Genomic DNA, 20,347 nt, shown 5'->3' on the forward strand with positions numbered 1-20,347 from the left:
TTATATTATTCTTTATAAAATAAACCAAAAATATATCTCTAAAATGAACCTTACTTACAATGAATCACATTAAAATATCACACTAAAATACCAGAATCTTCTATGATTAGCCAATAACTCCAATTCAATGCCCAATATGAATTACAAGCTTACTCTGCTTAATTTAACAATCAGAGATTTAAATATAATAATCAATTTTGAAATATCTCACAATAGCTGCAAATAACTTAATAAACACCAGAGAGATTTAATTCCAATAACCAGTTATTAAATTTCACAATAATAAGCCTGACTTATGAAATATAAAAAAACCTTTATCTAGCAAACAAGCTTATCTAGCATTGAATTTGACTGGTTCTAATTTACACAGGACTATGGATATAACTTAAAATACAAAGTGCCCTCTTAAATCACCAGCTTTAATTAAACTATAGCTATAGAATACCTTTTGATTTAAATATAAAACCCTTTATACGTAACCAGATAAAATTGAAGTTCACCTCATAAATTAAGAGAGGAATTTTGCAATATATTTCGCTTATAGTGACTGTGTCCGAAAAAGGCAGCAAGGTTATCCGTCAAAATGTTAGCAAGCCAAAGACCCCTTTTTTCTCCTATGCATGAGGTTATATCACATGATATACCCCACCCCTTTTTATTCTAATCATTGGTGAACCTTTTTGGATACGCCCCACGGAGCTTGTCTGATTGGCTACTGGGAAATGCCTTTTTTAACAGCCAAATATTTTTTTGGTTGTAATACTGGATTTAGGCCATTGGGGGCAGCAGACAAAAACAAACATTTTCATTTTCAACACTGCTTACAGCAAATATAGCTTATTACATATCTTCAAATGTATATTTAATATATTCACTATTTTCTGATATTAATAAATTGTGTTCAGTACATATGGTAACATCTAATATCATTGAAAATGTACCTATTGAGACTTAACATGAGCATATCTCTAGTAATATTTTAAAATGCATTTAAAATCACATTTGATTATTATCCCATATTAATAATAATACAGCACATTTCACATTCAATACATCTCTTGATAGTGTTATTTTGAGTATATGAAAAACACAATTTACATATAATTTTATGGGACAATTTACTGTTTTCTCCTCAGTCTGAAATGAAAGAAAAAATGTTGTTATTCTGAAGTAAGTTGGTTAAACACTTAAAATAGACAGTTATAGATTCACTTTAGATTTAAAGGTATCTTATGCGTTAGACACATCCCCCAGGTTCATATATATATATGTTATATGAATATTTTAAATAGATTTGAAAATTAGAGACAAATCATTTATATGACTTTTTAAGTTTACATTCTGCTATTTAAAATCTAAGTTGTCACCAAGTCTGGTAAACAGGAGATCCTGTGTATCCACTCAGCAGGGGATAATCAACTCTTGTATGTAAAGTGGTTCCCCCTTATGAAAAACCTGTTTTTTTTATGCATATACTTAAGCTTCAAAGAGGTTCAGTCCCAGACCCATCTCAGACCCATCTCAGACATTACGTTTGTATATCTCCACATGGGGTCATTACCTGATGATTTTTATTACATAGAAGAGGGATCTTCTGTTAAAGTGACATCTTGAGTTTTACAAGTGTCTGTTTATTTTGTTCTACACATCTGTGTTTTAGAACAAGAGGGTGTTGGGGCTATAGCGAGACCAATTCATCTCAAATTAGATATTAGCAAAAAATGAAATATTAGATTATGTGATGCATCTGTAGTCTATTTAATGTTATTTCACAGGTACCCTGACACTAAGAGACAGTTCAGTACATAATTGCTGATCTATACTATGAGTTTAATGTTCCTTTAACTTTGCCTTCACTTTAATCAGTTGAGCACTTCCCTTTTGTTTGATCATTTAGCCAGTGTTGTCTCTGTCATATATTGTTACCAAATACGTTGACACTTGTTAATAGCAATGTTACTAATTGTTTCATGTATCAAAAATGTAGGATGGAAGATTAAAAACCGGAGATCACATTTTACGAATTGGAGACACCAATGTCCATGGATTGGCCAGTGATCAGGTTGCTCAAGTTTTGAGGAACTGCGGAAATTCTGTAAGGATGTTGGTTGCCAGAGAACCAGTTGGCAAAATGTCTCTGAAACCTCCAGCTCCTGCTACACTGCCGGTTGGTTCACTGGCGCCAACTGATATCAAAATCAGTAGCCCCGTAAGTAGAAAGGCTATTTAGCTTATAGTACAATATTTACTCAACTACACTACGTTTAGCATACCGATATATATTTGTCAAACTTTTAATATCAGTACTTGTAATGTTTTCAGTCTTTTAGTATAGACCCACGTTATTTTTTTCCCCCACTACATTTTGGTAGATATTTTTGTTATTGAATATTAAAACTAATATTGCTGCAGAGAAGACCCTAGTCTGGAGTCTTCCACTCTATTTCCCTGCACCATTGGAGCGCCTTCTTCTTTTTGTTTTTGCTTAGTCTTCCCATGTGCCTAGAATGTTTCTTACTGTGGTCACATTTCCTCTTGCCGCCCTGTGCTCAAACAGGCATATCGTTTTAATGAATGTATTTTTTATATGAAAGAACACTGTACATATATATATTGTATATGCCCTTGAAATATCTGGGTAAAACAAAGCTCAGATATTCTACTCTCCTGTGATGGGCATAAGTGCTTAGGTTGGAATTTACGGGCGCATCCTTAAAGGGACAGAAAACACCTTGTAATTTGCAAATAAACTGTTTCGTTATGAGTAATTAAACAACTTTTGCAATGTATTTATATGATTTATTTTGACCTCTTTCATGTAATTTAGCTCTGGAAAAATTGACCAATTTCTAATTCTAAAGAACTTGGAATGCCCCTAATGACTTCTCATGGCTAATTTATATCTGAACCTTATTGGCTTTATCAGATAACTGCAAAACAATGTATTTTATACTAACTTTATGACAGTATCCAGCATTGTTTGGACTAAAGCCCAGATTGGCTCCTCCAAGTAAGACAAATGGTGGGTAGCGTTTACCTATTGTTAAACAATTGCAGCAAATATTGTGTTAAAGGGACAGTCTACTCCAAAAGTTTTTATTTTGTAAAAAGATACATACACCCTTTATTATCCATTCTTCAATTTTACACAACCTACACAGTTATATTCATATACTATTTACCTCTGTGATTAACTTGTATCTTAGCATCTTCTGAGAGCCCCCTGATCACATGATATTTATTATCTATTGACTTGCATTTTAGCCAATTTCGCCTTCTAGAATCGCCAATTTATTTCCCCCCCCACATTATACCAAAATGAAAAATTGGTGATAGCAAATGACCATAGAAACTTTAATGGTAGTATAAATATTTCCTTAAAGATGGTTCCGTATCATTTTGACACTGGATGCAATTTATGAAATGGGCTTTCAGGTAAACATAAGAGTGATTTGTGTTTTCATCATTCCAATTTAATCATTTGCATCACATTGTATTTCAAGCAAAGATAAAACGCATATTTGCAGCGTCTTACTTTTGTTGTCTTGTCGCACATTACATATATTTTCAGGAAAATGCTGACAATGATATATATGATGTTGAACTCACAAAAAAGGAAGGACAAAGTCTTGGCATAACAATAGTTGGCTACACAGGACCTTTAAGTGGAGGTAATTATTTGTGTCAGACTTGATGAACAATTCTTTATTAAAAATGTAAAATATACATATTTGTTTACACAAATTACAGCACTACTTTGTATCCTGGATTGGATAGTAGAAAAGCCAATGTTTCCGCTATTTTGCAGGCGCATGAGACCCTCAGTGGAATTGAATATCTTTAAATGAGTGATTCTATAGATATGATGTGGCCAATGTTAAATGTCATTAGGCGCAGGCTTAGAGTAAAGATGTGACGTGTTGATCTATGGCTCTGATTACAAAATATAAATCTATCTCTGTTTTGTTTTTTCTCTTTTGAAAGAGACACTACTTAAAAGGGACATGAACATCAAAATTTAAACTTTCATGATTCAGATAGAACCTGTATTCTTAAAAGATGTTTCAATTTCCTCTTATCAAATTTACTTTGTTCTCTTGGTGGTGTTTGTTAAAACGCATACCTAGATACTTCAGGAGAAGCAATGCAATACTGGAAGCTATTTGGTGATTTGTGACTACACATTGTCCTTGGCTCACCAGATATGTACAGCTAGGTCCCAGTATTGCATTGTTGCTCTGGAGCTGGCATTAACAATGTGTTTTCTCACCTTTTCAAGAAGTTAAAGGACCAGTCAACACAGTAGATTTGCATAATCAACAAATGCAAGGTAACAAGACAATGCAATAGTACTGAGTCTGAACTTCAAATGAGTAGTAGATTTTTTTCCCCTGACAATTTTAAAAGCTATGTCTCATTCCACTCCCCCTGTACCATGTGACAGCCATTAGCCAATCACAAATGCATACATGTACCATGTGACAGCCATTCACAAATGCATACACACTTATTCTTGCACATGCTCAGTAGGAGTTGGTGACTCAAAACGTTTAAATATAAAAAGACTGTGCACATTTTGTTAATGGAAGTAAATTGTAAAGTTGTTTAAAATGGCTGCTCTATCTGAATAATGAAAGTTTTTAATTTTGATTGAGTGTCCCTTTTAAACACAGTTATATGCAAGCAAAAGTAACAGTAACACATTAACCCCTTTGTGACCAGACCATTTTTCCATTTTTTCACCGTCTGGGACCAAGGCTATTTTTACATTTCTTTTGTTGTTGTAATTTTCCTCTTACTCATTTACTGTACCCACACATATTATATACCGTTTTTCTTACCATTAAATGGACTTTCTAAAAAAAAATTATTTTCATCATATCTTATAATTTACTATAAAATTTTTTATAAAATATGATGGAAAAAATGAAAAAAACACACTTTTTCTAACTTTGACCCCCAAAATCTGTTACACATCTACAACCACCAAAAAAACACCCATGCCAAATAGTTTCTAAATTTTGTCCAGAGTTTAGATATACCCAATGTTTACATGTTCTTTGCAAGTTATAGGGCAATAAATACAAGTAGCACTTTGCTGTTTCCAAACAATTTTTTTTCTCAAAAATAGCGATAGTTACATTAGAACACTGATATCTGTCAGGAATCCCTGAATATCCCTTGACATGTATATATTTTTTTTTAGTAGACAACCCAAAGTATTGATCTAGGCCCATTTTGGTATGTTTCATGCCACCATTTCACTGCCAAATGCGATCAAATAAAAAAAAAAAAAACGTTTTTTTACAAACTTTAGGTTTCTCACTGAAATTATTTACAAACAGTTTGTGCAATTATGGCATAAATGGTTGTAAATGCTTCTCTGGGATCTCCTTTGTTCAGAAATAGCAGGCATATATGGCTTTGGCGTTTCTTTTTGGTAATTAGAAGGCCTCTAAATGCCGCTGCGCACCACATGTGTATTATGCCCAGCAGAGAAGGGGTTAATTAGGGAGCTTGTAGGGTTAATTTTAGCTTTAGTGTAGTAGACAACCCAAAGTATTGATCTAGGCCCCTTTTGATATATTTCATGCCACCATTTCACCGCCAAATGCGATCAAATAAAAAAAAATCGTTCACTTTTTCACAAACAGGGTTAATTTTAGCTTTAGTGTAGAGATCAGCCTCCCACTTCACACATTCCACCCCCTGATCCCTCCCAAAGAGCTCTCTTCCCTCCCCCACACCACAATTGTCCCCGCCATCTTAAGTACTGGCAGAAAGTCTGCCAGTACTAAAATAAGGCTTTTTTTTTTTTTTAAATAAAAAATAAAATAATAATTATGTAGCTCTAATTGAGCCCCCTAAGCCCCCGACCTTCCTGTGCCTGGAATGCACTTGTCGTTAAGGGTATTTTTTGTAGGACGTTCCTGGCATGTCCTCGGTCGTTAAGGGGTTAAAGAATTTGTATTTTGCACTTATATGTCCCTTTAAGCAACTAGACAATTTCTTATAGTGTGAAATCCTATACCTGGGCCCCTTTTTCCTGCTAAAAGTAAATATATATGCAGGAAAACCCATAATTGAAAAGTGGAGATTATCATGTTTCCAATGATACATCACATGACTCTCTAGATATCACATGACTACTGTAAAATGGCAAAAAACAGAGGAATCCTCTTGTAACCTTAAGATAATGATTTTCATTGGAAAAAGGATTGATAAGCACACTGGGCATCATTTTAGTAGAACAGAGGAAATAAAAACAAAGACCAAGTTGTTGTACCATTAGCTAAATATGTAGGCTAAATTCTATTTATAGCTCTATTGATATAAACATTCTTTAAATTGTTCTGATGTCCAAACTACTTTTATACAGAAAACTAGTGTTAAAGGTTTATAAACTGTAGCAAGAAGTTTTGTATTTTATTTTAATGGGCAATTCTTTTTTTCTTTCAATTCCTAAATTGAATGTAACTGGGAGATAGAAATTATGATTTGACGATTGGATGTACTTTGCTTGTTGAATCACACAGAATATCTTTCAATACATTTCCCAAATAGGGGAAAATACAGATTGGAAATAGCTATATATTTAATGGGTTAAGTATCCGTAAAATGAGATCTAGTCCAGGGTTTACAAATGTGAACCATCAGCAAGAATTTTTTTTTTTTGTGAATGCCCAGTCACCCCCTCTGCCACTCTCTGCACCCTCCTCCCAACCACTGAGAGCTAAGTGGCTTCCCTTTTGTCTTCCTCTCACCTCACTACCTGCCCACTTGACCCTATTCCTTCACACCTAATTCCCCCTCTGTCTCCCACCCTCACTCCGGCTCTCACTCACATATTCAACCTATCCCTCTCTACCGGCTCATTCCCTGCCTCCTTCAAACATGCAAAGGTCACCCCCATCCTCAAAAAACCCTCCCTTGACCCTAACTCCCCTGCAAACTACCGCCCCATATCACTGCTCCCGCTAGCTTCAAAATTACTTGAAAACTAGTTTTCAATCGCCTAACCCAATTCCTGTCCTCCAACTCATTGCTCGACCCCCTGCAATCTAGCTTCCGTCCCCAACACTCAACTGAGACTGCCCTCACCAAGGTTACTAACAATCTCCTTTCTGCTAAAACAAAGGCTACTACTCATCTTACTGGACCTCTCTGCTGCTTTTGACACTGTTGACCATCCCCTTCTCCTACAGACTCTCAGCTCTCTTGGGATCTGTGACACTGCCCTCTCCTGGATTCACTCTTATCTCTCTAACAGATCCTTCTCCGTCTCTTCTGCTGGTGACTCCTCCTCCTCTTTTGCCTCTGTCTGTTGGAGTACCTCAAGGCTCTGTCCTGGGTCCTGTACTCTTCTCTATTTACACTTCTTCACTGGGTAAACTTATCAACAGCTATGGCTTCAGCTATCATCTCTATGCTGACGATACCTAGATCTACCTTTCCACCCCTGCACTCTCTCCTTCTGTCAATTCTCACATCAGCGACTGCTTATCTGCCATTTCCTCCTGGATGGCCTCTCACCACCTAAGTATAAACATGTCTAAGACCGAACTACTTCTAATTCCCCCCTCTAACTCTACTCCAGTTTCTAATTTTTCCATCACTATCTCCCCATCACCCCAAGTCCGCTGCCTTGGAGTCACGCTTGACTCAAATCTGTCCTTGATTTCCCACATCCAATTGCTCTCTTCATCCTGCCGCAACCACCTACGCAATATCTCCAAATTCGTCCGTTTCTAAGTGTTGAAACTAATAAACAGCTAATCCACTCCCTAGTAATTTCCCGACTTCACTACTGTAACAACTTACTAACTGGCCTCCCTCTCTCCCGCCTCTCTCGCCTCCAATCCATCCTTAATGCATCTGCCAAACTAATCCACCTCTCTCGACGCTCTGTTTCTGCTGCACCTCTCTGTGAGTCCCTTCACTGGCTCCCCATTCACAACAGTTAAATTCAAAATTCTTACCCTGACCTACAAAGCCCTCACCAATGCTGCCCCACACTACCTGTCCTCACTCATCAACAAATATACTCCTGCCCGCCCCCTAAGATCCAACAATGACCTGCTTCTTGCATCCTCTACCATCACCTCCTCTAATGCTAGTCTACAGGACTTCTCTCGGGCGGCACCAACCCTCTGGAACGCACTTCCTCGTGCTGTCAGACTTGCCCCTAACCTTTCCTCCTTTAAGCGTTCCCTAAAGACCTTTCTGTTCAGGGAACCTTATCACCCGACTTATTAACATACTAACTTAACTAACAACTGCCCTCTATCTCCTCACTAATATTATTCTCACCTTTGCAGTCCCCACCTCCTGTTTCCCATCCTACCCATCTAGATTGTAAGTTCCCATGGGAATAGGGCCCTCAATTCCCCCTGTTTTTGTCTGTAAAATGTTGTCTTATCGTATTGTTTCTCCATTGTACTGTTATCCTTGTACCCATAGGCAGCGCTGCGGAATCTGTTGGCGCTTTATAAATAAAGAATAATAATAATAATGCCCAGAGAAATTGGCAAATACCATTTATTGAGGTATTTTGTAACTTATCCCATATGCTGTTAAAGATTCCCAAAACTTTCAAGAGCATTTCATCCCTCCCACCTCACTGGTATGCCAGTCTAAACTTTGCCTACCAGGACTTTGGAGAAGAATTGAGGTGCTCTTGATTCTTTAGTCGACAGGGATTCTAAGACATATTTGAGACCAATTGTTCCTCCTCAGAGATCGGCTATTAAGAGACAGGGGAAATTGGAGTATTGGACAATGACACAATTACTCCCAGTGGAGGAGTTAGTCACTAGCATGCCACACGTGTTGTGGGGACTGGTCTTTTAGCCTCCTACTGTTGGGTTGTCGATATACTCCTCATTTATATCCTCTGCTGTAATTTGCTCAGCACTGGATAGGCTATACACTGGACACAGTAATTTCTACAGCTGGGTGCTTGGCAGGTAAGTATGATTATTTGGCACCTACATAGCCTACAGGCTATTAGCAGGTATATTTTTAGTAATGTTACATCATAGCCAGGGGGCTTTATTATAGCAAAATAATAAAAATAGACATTATGGGTTCTTATTATCTATAGTTAAGGGAAATGATTAGGGGGCAGTAGGGACCTCTGTTGGATATGCAGTTATTTTATTTTTTTCTCACTAGTTAATCTCTGACAATTATCCAATACTCTGCAGTCTCATATACCTATCTCTATAGAGGGGTACATTTTTTCCTTAAGTTTCAAGACACAAGGTTAAATTAAGTGTTTCTGCTACTGTGCAACGTATTTCAGCAGAGGTCTTTATAGAGCTTACTAGCATTTGCTCCTTGTATTGTTCTCAAACTTTAAAGTTTTTAAGTCCCTGAATTATTTCCATTTGTTTCTATCTCCTGTGAAAATTGTTACTGCTATTTAGTGTGACATTTCTGTCTGCTGACTTTTATTAGCTACTGCAATGAGGCATTCTGGAACTGTCCCCATTTGTGTAAATCCTTTAGTGGATGATGGATCTTTTGATCAATTGTTTACATGCATTTTCTGTAAGCTAACTCCTATTACTCCACCAGCTCAACTGTCCAGCTCTTGTATGGATCACCTTATGCACTCTAATCAGTCTATAGTGACTTTTTATACTATTTGTAGGTTTGCACAGTGGCCCTCCCAGCTTGCACACTCTTGGGACTCTGGATTCCTTTGTTTGTTTGTACAGTACAGGGGAGCCCTTCAGATTTTGCTCCTGGATTTAAAGATTTTGTGCGCTCTAATAGGTCTTAGAAGTTGGTGGCCATGCGTCAAGCAGAAAAGAGTCTCTGTCAAACACCTCTCTTCTGATTTGCCCAGTTCTTCTGAAATTTTAAAATTAGAACTGTTAAACAGTTACTTGCAGACTCAGATTCTAACTCCTCAGGTTCCTCTTCTGAGGGAGAAACATTTTCTGATCACCTGGCGTTTCAGATCAGGATACTTGCTCTTCATCTTTTTGTGTTTAAGATTGAACATCTTAAAACTCTTTTAAAAAAGGTCTTACGTACCTTAGGGGTACAGGATCCTAAGCCTATGTGAGAAAAATCCATTAAGCAATTGGATTTAATCTTAAAAACTGTCTGTTAAAATACCAGAACTTTTTCTGGTTCCTCAGGTGATAACTCTAAAATTATCAGCAAGATGTGGTCTAAGCAGGGTCTTCTTTTTCAATCCATTTTCAAAAAAATATTTCCTTTAGCTATGTCTGGTGTTGAACTTTTGGAAACCATTCCTAAGGAAGATGGCAGATAATACCTCTTTTTAAAGTGAAGGTAAACTTTGGTGAATGAAAGCCCATTTTTTTAAAATACTATTAAAAACGGGCACTTTCATTCATCAAAGTTTACAAAGCAGCCGTTTTGTTAAAAAAAAAATTACCTTTTTTTTTGTTTTCATAGCTAGAGCAGCTTCCCCCACCTAGAGAGCCTCTCTTCACGTATCAGCAATGACTAAGCCGGCTTCCTCCAATCACAGCATGGCCTCAGGCAATTACTACCCTGGGGGGAAAGCTGTGATTGGAGGAAGCAGCTCTAGCTGTGAAAAGAAAAAAAGGTAATTTTTTTAACAAAACGGCTGCTTTGTAAACTTTGATGAATGAAAGTGCCCCTGTTTTTAATAGTATTTTTAAAAAAACGGGCTTTCATTCACCAAAGTTTACCTTTACTTTAAGACCCTATGGATAGGAAATGAGAATCTTTTCACAAAAAGGCCTTCCTTCGAGCAGGTTATTAATTTAAACCAGCTATTAGTATTGCTTGTGTCTTGGCTGCCTCTACTCTTTAGTGTGGTAATATATCTGAACAGATGTCATATAATTCTGTTGAAGACGGTTTTCAATGTCATCTTAAAGGGATAGGAAAGTCAGAATTAAACTTGCATGATTCCGATAGAGCATGTAATTTTAAGAAACTTTTAAATTCACTTCTATTTTCAAATGTGCTTTGTTCTCTTCGTAACCCTTGTTGAAAAAGAATACGCACATATTCTACACTAGGGTGAGCTACTGCTAATTGGTTCCTGCACACATTTGTCTTTTGTGATTGGCTGACTAGATGTGTTCGTCTTGCTGTCAGTAGTGCAATGATGTTCCTTAAGCAAAGGATAACAAGAGAACAAAGCAATTTTGATATTGGAAGTAAACTAGAAAGTTGTTTAAAATTGTATATTATATCCGTATCGTGTAATAAAATGTTGGGGTTTCCTGTCCCTTTAAGTTTGTTTGTTTGGTCAGCAAATGCAATTTATCTGTGATGCTATTATTGATATTATCAGACTTAAAGGGACATAAAACAAGTTGGGATAGAGACAAAATAACATAATATGTACTTTTAATTACTTTACCTGCAAATTTATATTGCAATGCCTTGCCATTAACCCTTTCTTTTTAGTTTCTGAATTGTAAAGCTCTAACTACCCCCACACAATTCCTTTTATGGCTGTATCTATGTTTATTGTTCTTTTGGTAAAATGCAAAAAGTGAATAGGGATTATCTGCTGGTACTGCCTAAAAGCTGTGAACTCAGTTGAAATACAATGCCTGTGTCTAAACACTGATAAGAGGGGTGGAGTTAGCTGCTATAGGCAGTTTAGCTATGTAATTTATTTTGCTTATTTTTGAAAATTATTTTAAAATACTTGCCAGCAATTTTTAAACAATTTTTATGGAAACTATTTTAAATTAAATAGCCCTTTTAGGATATGCACAGATCTCAACCTGTTTTATGGCACTTTAATGCCAAGAACATGGTGTTATCAGTTTTGAGAGCTTTGTGGATCAAATCTTGGTCTGCTTACATGGTTTCAAAATCTAGACTTCTATCCCTTCCCTTTCAAGGAAAGATTTTATTTGGACCTGGTCTAGATGACATCATTTACTGGAGGCAAATGAGCTTTTCTTCCTCAAGACAAGATATCTAAAGGAAAGAATAGATCTCAAAATAGTTTTGTTCTGTTCATCAATCAATGAACTATAGATCCTCCACCTCTTCTTAAAAACAAGTCATCCAGACCTTTCTAGAAGTCTAATCTTTCCTGGAACATGGCTAAACACTCAAAAAGTCTGCCTCCACTTCTGGTAGGGGCAGATTACACCTTTTTCAGAAGGCCTGGTCTAGATCTGTTCAGGATCCTTTGGTGCTAAACATAGACCAAGCCTCCCCAAAGGAAAGTTTCTTCTGTCTCAAATTCCAAAGAACCCTCTGAAGGCTCAAGCCTTTTTTCATTGTGTAATTTTGATTGCTGCAGCTTTGCCACTCAGAACTTGGTATGTGGAGCTGTATTGTGTCCAGTTGCTCTGCGGCTTCTTCCATTAAGGCGTGACCTTCTTTTTCAGGGTCCTTTTTGTCATCAAGATCTCGAGTCTCTCAACTTGGAGATTGAACACCTAATTTTAAAACAGAGGTTTTTAAGATAAGGTTGTAGAAGCCTTAATTCAAGCTAGAAAGCCTGTTACTAGATAAACTTCACAAATCTTGTCATACATTTATTTGTTTTGGTGTGCAAAGAATGGCTTCAGTTGGCATTCTTTTAAAATTCCTAGCATGCTTTCATTTTTACAAGAGGGTTTGTATAAGGGTTTGTCTGCAAGCGCTTTAACTGCTTAACGACCGTGACTTACCCTGTACGTCGCTGGTTGTTAAGGGGTTTCAGGTCATTGTAGCGAGGGTCTCGCCCCTCGAGTGTCAGTACCATGCAATTATGTCCTCCCTTCCGGCAGCAGTCATGCTAGAATAGCACGGTCTTGCCGCTGGCGGCGAGTCCGGGCTATCAAAATAGCAATCCCCATTCAAAGACCAGCGATGGACAGGGTATGTCGCTGGTCATTAAGGGGTTAAAGGATTACATTTCAGCTCTGTATTATTTCCCCCAAAATTGCAGATCTACCTGACATTCAGAATTTTGTTCAGGCCTTAGTAAGGATTTGTCCTGTTATTAAGCCAATGTCCCCACCATGGAATCTAAATTTGGTTCTTAGAATCTTTCAAGTTTTTCGCTTTCTTTAGACATCAAGTATCTTTCTTAGAAACATTTTATTTCTACGATTACTGTTTTTTTTAATGGAATATGAACATATCTTGTACGGACCCAAGCATAAGTATTCAAACACTGTGCCTGCTCAGATTTGTCATACAAGCCACTGCTGAATGTTTAAATACTGATGCACAGGCCCTCATAGCAAATGTTCATATGCTGCTGAAAAACCGTAATAACGTTTACTAGAAGCATTTTTGCTAATGAAAGTATATAGCAGAACTGCTTCTATTTCAAATTGAAATACACTCGAGCACATTTCAAATTTTTTTTTTTAAATCAATTTAAGTTACTGATTTTAAATACTTTCTACACCTATTTTATACATCCTCTCATGTACCTGTGAAAGCTAAATATCCATGCCGTATACATTGGTCAAATGTAAGTGGTTAAATTAATCTTATTAGTATTGGTACATTTTGGTTTCAAACTTTCAGTTTCAACTCATTAAATATTTTTTAAAACCACTCTTCGCTATCAGTCTGTTCAGCTAAGGCACAATCCTGTTGTTGTTGGAGATTGTTACCAAATCTTTAAATGTAGGATGTTCTAGGTATATTGACATAAAGTAAGATTTGATATATGGGAAGTGTCTGTGACTATGAATATCGTCTTTTCTTCCTGCAGACAAGCACTGGCTTAATTAGAAAATAGGTGACCTTTCTACAGCAGTTGCACGGGGTTACCCCCCAGATTGGATTACATTAAATGGATATGAAACCCAAAAAAAATATTTTGTGATTCAGATAGAACATACAATTTTGAAAAGTTTCTAATTTGCTTCCCATGGTATTCTTTGTTGAAAAGACACCTAGGTAGGTTTCTGAAGCGCTACATGGCAGGAAATAGTGCTGCGGTCTAGTGATCTTGCAAATGGATAACATTCTTGCAAAACTGCTGCCATATAGTGCTCCAGACATGCCCTTGCTTTTCAACAAAAGATATAGAGAGAAAATTGTATTTACTCCTTGAGTGCTAACGACGGCTCTGAGCCGTCTCAGAGTTTCCCACTCTGGTGCTAACAACGGCTCAGAGCCATCGCTAGCACTCTCCCACCTTGAGGGATGATCTGGGGGCTCCCACCTGCTCCTACCCCGGCGATCGGGCCTGAATAGTGACAGGCATCGCCGGGGCTTCACGTTATGCGCAGTGAAGTCACACGCAATGACGTAATGACATCACAGCGCAACTTTATTAAAAAATTACAATACAAAGTATAGGGAAAGGGGGCATGCTGCTTAGACGCTTGTATCCGTCGAAAAGGTAATCGCCTAACCTTTCCAACGGTGTAAGTCTTGGGGATCTGAAAAAAATTAAGAATATTAAACCCCCCCCCCCAAAAGAAACTTAAATCACCTTAGCACTCAAAGGGTTAAAGAAGTAAATTTAACATTTGATTGAAGTTTTGTGCTCTTTCTGAATCATGAAAGAAACTATTTGAGTTTCATATTCCTTTAATATCTACATAAGCCTCAGACGGAAATCGTATTGCAATTTATATATGTAAATGCATAACTTTTCCTATTATTCATAGGATTTTGTTTCTTGAAAAACGAATGATAAAATATGCTTTGTCCGACTGTCTCCTTTTTTCCCCCACTCCCCCATGATGATGCATCAGAACATAAAGATAAGTACAGGTATGCAGGTTTACTGTGTTGCTGACATCCGTCCCTTGAGACATTTTATCTCGTCCAAGGTACACAGCTCTTTTACACTCTTCCTTGAATCCTTGTGCCTTGCTGTCAACCACTGCATGATGGAGTTTGTCTGTTCCTAAGCTGTAACAAACCTTCACCTTCATCTCAACATGGCAGAGACTTTGTCCACCTAGCATTGTACGTACTAACCTGTTAAGTGCTTCTTAAACCTCTTCTTTACATGTCATTTTTCTTGCAGGATCTTCTGGAGTGTTTGTGAAGAGTATTATACCGGGTAGTGCTGCTGAACAAAGTGGATACATTAAAGTACAAGACAGAATTATAGCTGTGAGTAACTTATCTCAGATATCATCTGTTCAGCCAGGTATTCAGTATATGAGTCTGCAATTGGTTGATTGCTGTCACATGATACAGTGGGTTGGGAAATAGAAGCAAACTTAAAATTCTCAGAAAAAAATCTATTGATGATTTGAAATTCAAGAGCTATCGCGTTGTCTTTTATTTGTGCATTTGCTGGATTATGAAATCCTACTGTAATGGTCCTTTTCGTCATGTGTAAACTCGTTAGTCTACCTCTGTTGCTGTTTATAGAGGTACAGGTATTTTTTTATATTTACAGTACTGTGCAAAAGTCTTTGGCCACCATTATATTTGTTGTTTTATCAATGGTATAATGACCATATATAATTATTTCTCAGTCTCTTTATTAGAATACAACCAGAAAATACAGGATATTTGTATGCAGTATTAAAAAACTGAAAAAAATCAGAAAATACAACTTGTGGCAAGTATTTAGTGTGACCTCCCCTTACACTTGAGCTATAGTAGGAGCCTGACATTCGAAAACCTAAATGGAGTTTAATATCATTGGCAACACCTGTATTTGTCCTACAATTTCATGTCAAAATGACTGCTGTGAAAAAGGTCTTTATTACACCAGGTTTGTGAAAGACATGCTTGAGCATTACTTGCACATGTGGAAGCTTGCTAATAAGACCAACTTTCAATCACATTGTTTCATTCAAAATGTCAAAAATCACAGAATTTGGCAGACTTCTTTTGCATCATTAAGGCCACTCTCAAAGGGAAATCTGAAAACAAATTGGATACTCAAAAATGTGGCATTCAAACTGTTATAAAGAAATTTGAAGAATCAGGAGAGGTCAAGGACAAAAAAGGGACCGGAAGGCCAAGAAAACTTTAAAAATCTTTAAAAATTTTTTTTGAGAGACCGAAAGAAGTCCAGCAAGGACCTAGCTCAGCATCTGGCAGCTTCATCGGGATGCCAAGTTGACCCTTCTACAGTCCGAAGAAGCTTGATCAGAAATGGTCTTTGTGGAAGAGTAGCAGCCAAGATACCACTTTTTCGGAAGGGTAACAGGATAAAAATGGCTAAGATATGCTAAAGCACACAAAGATTGGAATGAAGATCAGTGGAAAAGAGTATAATAGAGTGACAAATCCAAGTTTAATATTTTGGGGTTTTATTTTTCAGCATAATTATCCCAAGCACACTGCTAATACAGTGAAATCATATTTGGAGGGAAAAACAGCTGATAAAACACTGACAGTCATGGACTTGCCTCCACAGAGTCCAGACCTGAATATTATAGTGACAGTATGGGATCACCTGGACAGAGAAAGAAATGAGGAGAACTCTGAGAGTGCTGAAAGAAGCCTGGTATAATATACGAGAAAATTACTTGGGGGATCACACTAAATACTGACTTTTGCATGAAGAAGCCATTTTGTTCTGAAAATTGTGTTGTTTTTTTGTGTTGTTTTTTTATATTTTGTGTACGTGTCCTGTATTTTCTGTTTGTATCTTAATAAGGAGACTGGAAAATTAAATATGGATGGTCATTAAAACTATGCTAAAACAACAAAGCTGCTGGTGGCTTAAGACTTTTGCACAGTACTGTGTGTGTGTGTTGGGTTCTAAATGTGAGTATACCTTCTTGGCTTTATATATATATATATATATATAACCAAACTTCAGCTCTGCCCACCCTGTGTCAGCTGCCTGGGTGCAATGATGCTATGAGATACACGAAGTGAGGGTTGCACTCACAGGTCTTCCTTGAAGTATTTGTGCTTTTTTTTTTCAAGAAAGACCCGTGAGTGCAATCCTTATTTCGTGTATATATAATATATTATGAGAAAAGAGTCTGATATACAGTCCTTCAAACTTTTATCAGTGAAATGTATAAAGATTCAGGACTGTTTATATCGTGCAGTGCTAGAGTCTTTCACACAATTCTAGCAGTTTGATTATGTGTTTTACGTATATGATGTGTATCAGAGTAAATACTGCTGCTTGTTTCTTTTCTGAAGTCCCTGAAATGTCCAGAGTTGTGACTATTTGTCCTCGCTAGGATTGTGTTATAGGTATGTCACAACCTCAATTTGTACGATAAAAATTAAAAGAAACAATCGCTCACTATGTCCGGTGTGTATCAAAACTTGTTTATATAAAATGAGTAATTCTCTGTAAGTGACCTATCTATGTAGAGAGAAGACCTCTAAAGACACTTCAAAATATTTAGCCTCTGCTGCAGACAGGGTTAAGGAAGCAAAAAAGCAGTACTAATGAGAGAAAACTAATCCTGGTTATTTAAGCAAAATAACAATGAGCTGCAACAATGATGCTCAATTCAATTTCAAAGTTTTAGGATTGGTGTAAAACGAGCCTTTGTCAAAGGCTCTGCTAAGAGCTGAAACGTTGCCGGAAGTACTTTCTTCACACTATTGTGGCTCACTAAGGGCACCGTACTCCAGGAAACACTGAAGCAACACACGGATATCACACAGCTGAGGGTGGAATTCCAGAGTGTGCAGGGGAGAGGAGCTCGGCGGCTTTCTTCCCATCACACACAGAGGGTTCCCAGAGCTGTTTCATGCTGGCGGTATAACCGCTACACTGGATTACAAAAACACTTGGAGCTCCTGAACAAATTAAGGTACTGTTTCTCCACGGCTATAACCTGCGCAGGATTGCCGTTTTACACCAATCCTAAAACTTTGAAATTGAATTGAGCATCATTGTTGCAGCTCATTGATATTTTGCTTAAATAACCAGGATTAGTTTTCTCTCATTAGTACTGCTTTTTTGCTTCCTTAACCCTGTCTGCAGCAGAGGCTAAGTATTTTGAAGTGTCTTTAGAGGTCTTCTCTCTACATAGATAGGTCACTTACAGAGAATTACTCATTTTATATAAACAAGTTTTTATGCATTTATTTATGTACATTTAGTATTGCCTTTTTATATTTATCTCGTATTAATTATTTCGCTTACAACTCTTTTAATACATTTAGTAAAGTCTAATTAAATTATATTTTAACATTCATTTCAATTGGCTGTTGTTTTTTTCTTGATTATTTGCCTATCATTTGTTAAAAGATTTTTTTCATATGTATTAGGACATAATCAACTCATATATTTTTTTTACCTGCCCTTTAAGGCGCCCACAGTACTTGTTTTTTTCACTTCAATATTCCTTTTGCTAGTTTGTAGGGAACTAGTATCCATCTGTGGTGCTGGTCCTTGCTGTTGGATTTATAGCGCAAGAAGTTTAATCTCTTTTCCAATATAGTCCGGTGTGTATCAATGCTGCTTATGTGATGTCCAGGTACACATATATTAGTACTCGCAGATAATTCTTTTTCTGCTGCGTTGAAGGTTTTATCCCAATGTTGCAGGTAATTATACTTCCGAAAGCAGCCCTGTGTGTATAGGGGGGACATGCTGGTCAGCTTCACATGCAGCAAACTGTAATTGTAAACGTTGTTGGGACAAACTGGTAACAGATGTAGCCCGGTACACTCCGCTCAAAATGGGGCTAAACAGTAAACAGTCCTGAATCTTTATACATTTCACTGATAAAAGTTTGAAGGACTGTATATCAGACTCTTTTCTCATAATATATTATATATATTATGGCAAATCCTTTTTACCTGCATTACTAAATAAAAGTTAACTTTTACTTTTCATTTTTTCGACCCATTTAACAGCTGGTTATTTCACCATTTTCTGCTGAGATGTTTTGTATGTGTGTGTGTGTATTTATGTATATGTGTGTATATATAATATATATATATATTGTGTGTGTGTGTGTGTGTGTTTTTTTTTTATTCATGCTATGGGTTGACATTGTGAGAAGTGTGTTGTGTATTTTTTTTTTTTTTTTTAACTAAGCTTTTGTTATTTAGCATGAAAAAAAGAAAAATAATAAACATGTGTAAGCATGAAAGGGCTATATAGTGCAAATAGTTAAAGGCACAGTCTAGGCCAAAATAAACTTTCATGATTCAGATAGAGCATGTAATTTTAAACAATTTTCAAATTTACTTTTATCACCAATTTTGCTTTGTTCTCTTGGTATTCTTAGTTGAAAGCTTAACCTAGGATGTTCATATGCTAATTTCTTAGACCTTGAAGGCCACCTCTTTTCAGAATGCATTTTAATAGTTTTTCACCACTAGAGGGTGTTAGTTCATGTATTTCATATAGATAACACTGTGCTCGTGCATGTGAAGTTATCTGGGAGCAGGCACTGATTTGCTAAACTGTAAGTCTGTCAAAAGAACTCAAATAAAGGGGCAGTTTGCAGAGGCTTAGATACAAGATAATCACAGAGATTAAAAGTATATTAATATAACTGTGTTGGTTATGCAAAGCTGGGGAATGGGTAATAAAGGGATTATCTATCTTTTAAAACAATACAAATTCTGGTGTAGACTGTCCCTTTAAGCTGACATAAGGGAAGACTTGATTCCAGAATTAACATTTATATGGTTGTTAATTTCTTCCTTTCTAATTAAAGAATACATTTTGGGCAATTTTTATCTGAGCTGTATTGATGAAATCTTTTTAGGCATCTACTAGTGATCTGGTTCTTCTGGTTGTTGATTATATTAACCAAACAAAACACCCAGTTTGTGGGATTTATATACTGTCCTCTGACCAAACGGGACTATCGGGCATTGTACAAAAATAATGCAAACACAAGCACCAACATTTCTCATAGTGAAAATGTTTTAATGTAACCAATATGTTTGTGATATGATTTATGTACAAGTGAGACAAATTGCAAAGTATCCTACAGTACAAAATAGTAGACCAAGAGATATACTATAACTCACTATAACTGAGACCCTTCTTTGGCCAGATTATTATATAGATGAACAATAACGGACCTCCCAACTGTGTCCCTATTTAAGAGGGACAGTCCCTGATTCTGAACTTTGTTTCTCTGAGACAGCTATATGTGCCTATTTGCAGAATTTCCCGTAGCCCCACCCTCAGTGGAACCAGACACACCCACCAACCGCTCACGCACACCCACCGACCACCCAGGCATACCCAGCGACTGTCCAGACACACCGACAATCCCACCCCCTCCTAACATGGTTCCTTCCACAAAACGGTGACGGCCCCATCAACCTCCTTAGTCCATGATACCCAGCCACACACGCAATAACCACACATTAACCCAGTATATACAATCCCCAGAGGCCTACAACACTAAAATGAGTCAATGCAGCATACTCCAGAAAGTTTAAATTACACATCACATTTAACTTAATTGAAACAGACCACATTTTATGTATTATTTTGCAC

The 20,347-nt window shown here is 36.9% G+C and overlaps 1 protein-coding gene across 1 annotated transcript in view; it reads left to right on the forward strand.

The window, feature by feature from the left end:
* Positions 1–20,347, forward strand: part of PATJ (PATJ crumbs cell polarity complex component) — a gene marked incomplete in the record, with an annotated part of 974,742 nt that overhangs the window by 41,327 nt on the left and 913,068 nt on the right. Inside the window, 3 exon segments of the mRNA XM_053693647.1 lie at positions 1,988–2,209; positions 3,572–3,671; positions 14,966–15,054. Coding sequence (XP_053549622.1) covers positions 1,988–2,209; positions 3,572–3,671; positions 14,966–15,054 — 411 coding nt within the window.

Source organism: Bombina bombina, chromosome 10 (assembly GCF_027579735.1).
Source record: "Bombina bombina isolate aBomBom1 chromosome 10, aBomBom1.pri, whole genome shotgun sequence".
Classification (NCBI taxonomy): domain Eukaryota; kingdom Metazoa; phylum Chordata; class Amphibia; order Anura; family Bombinatoridae; genus Bombina; species Bombina bombina.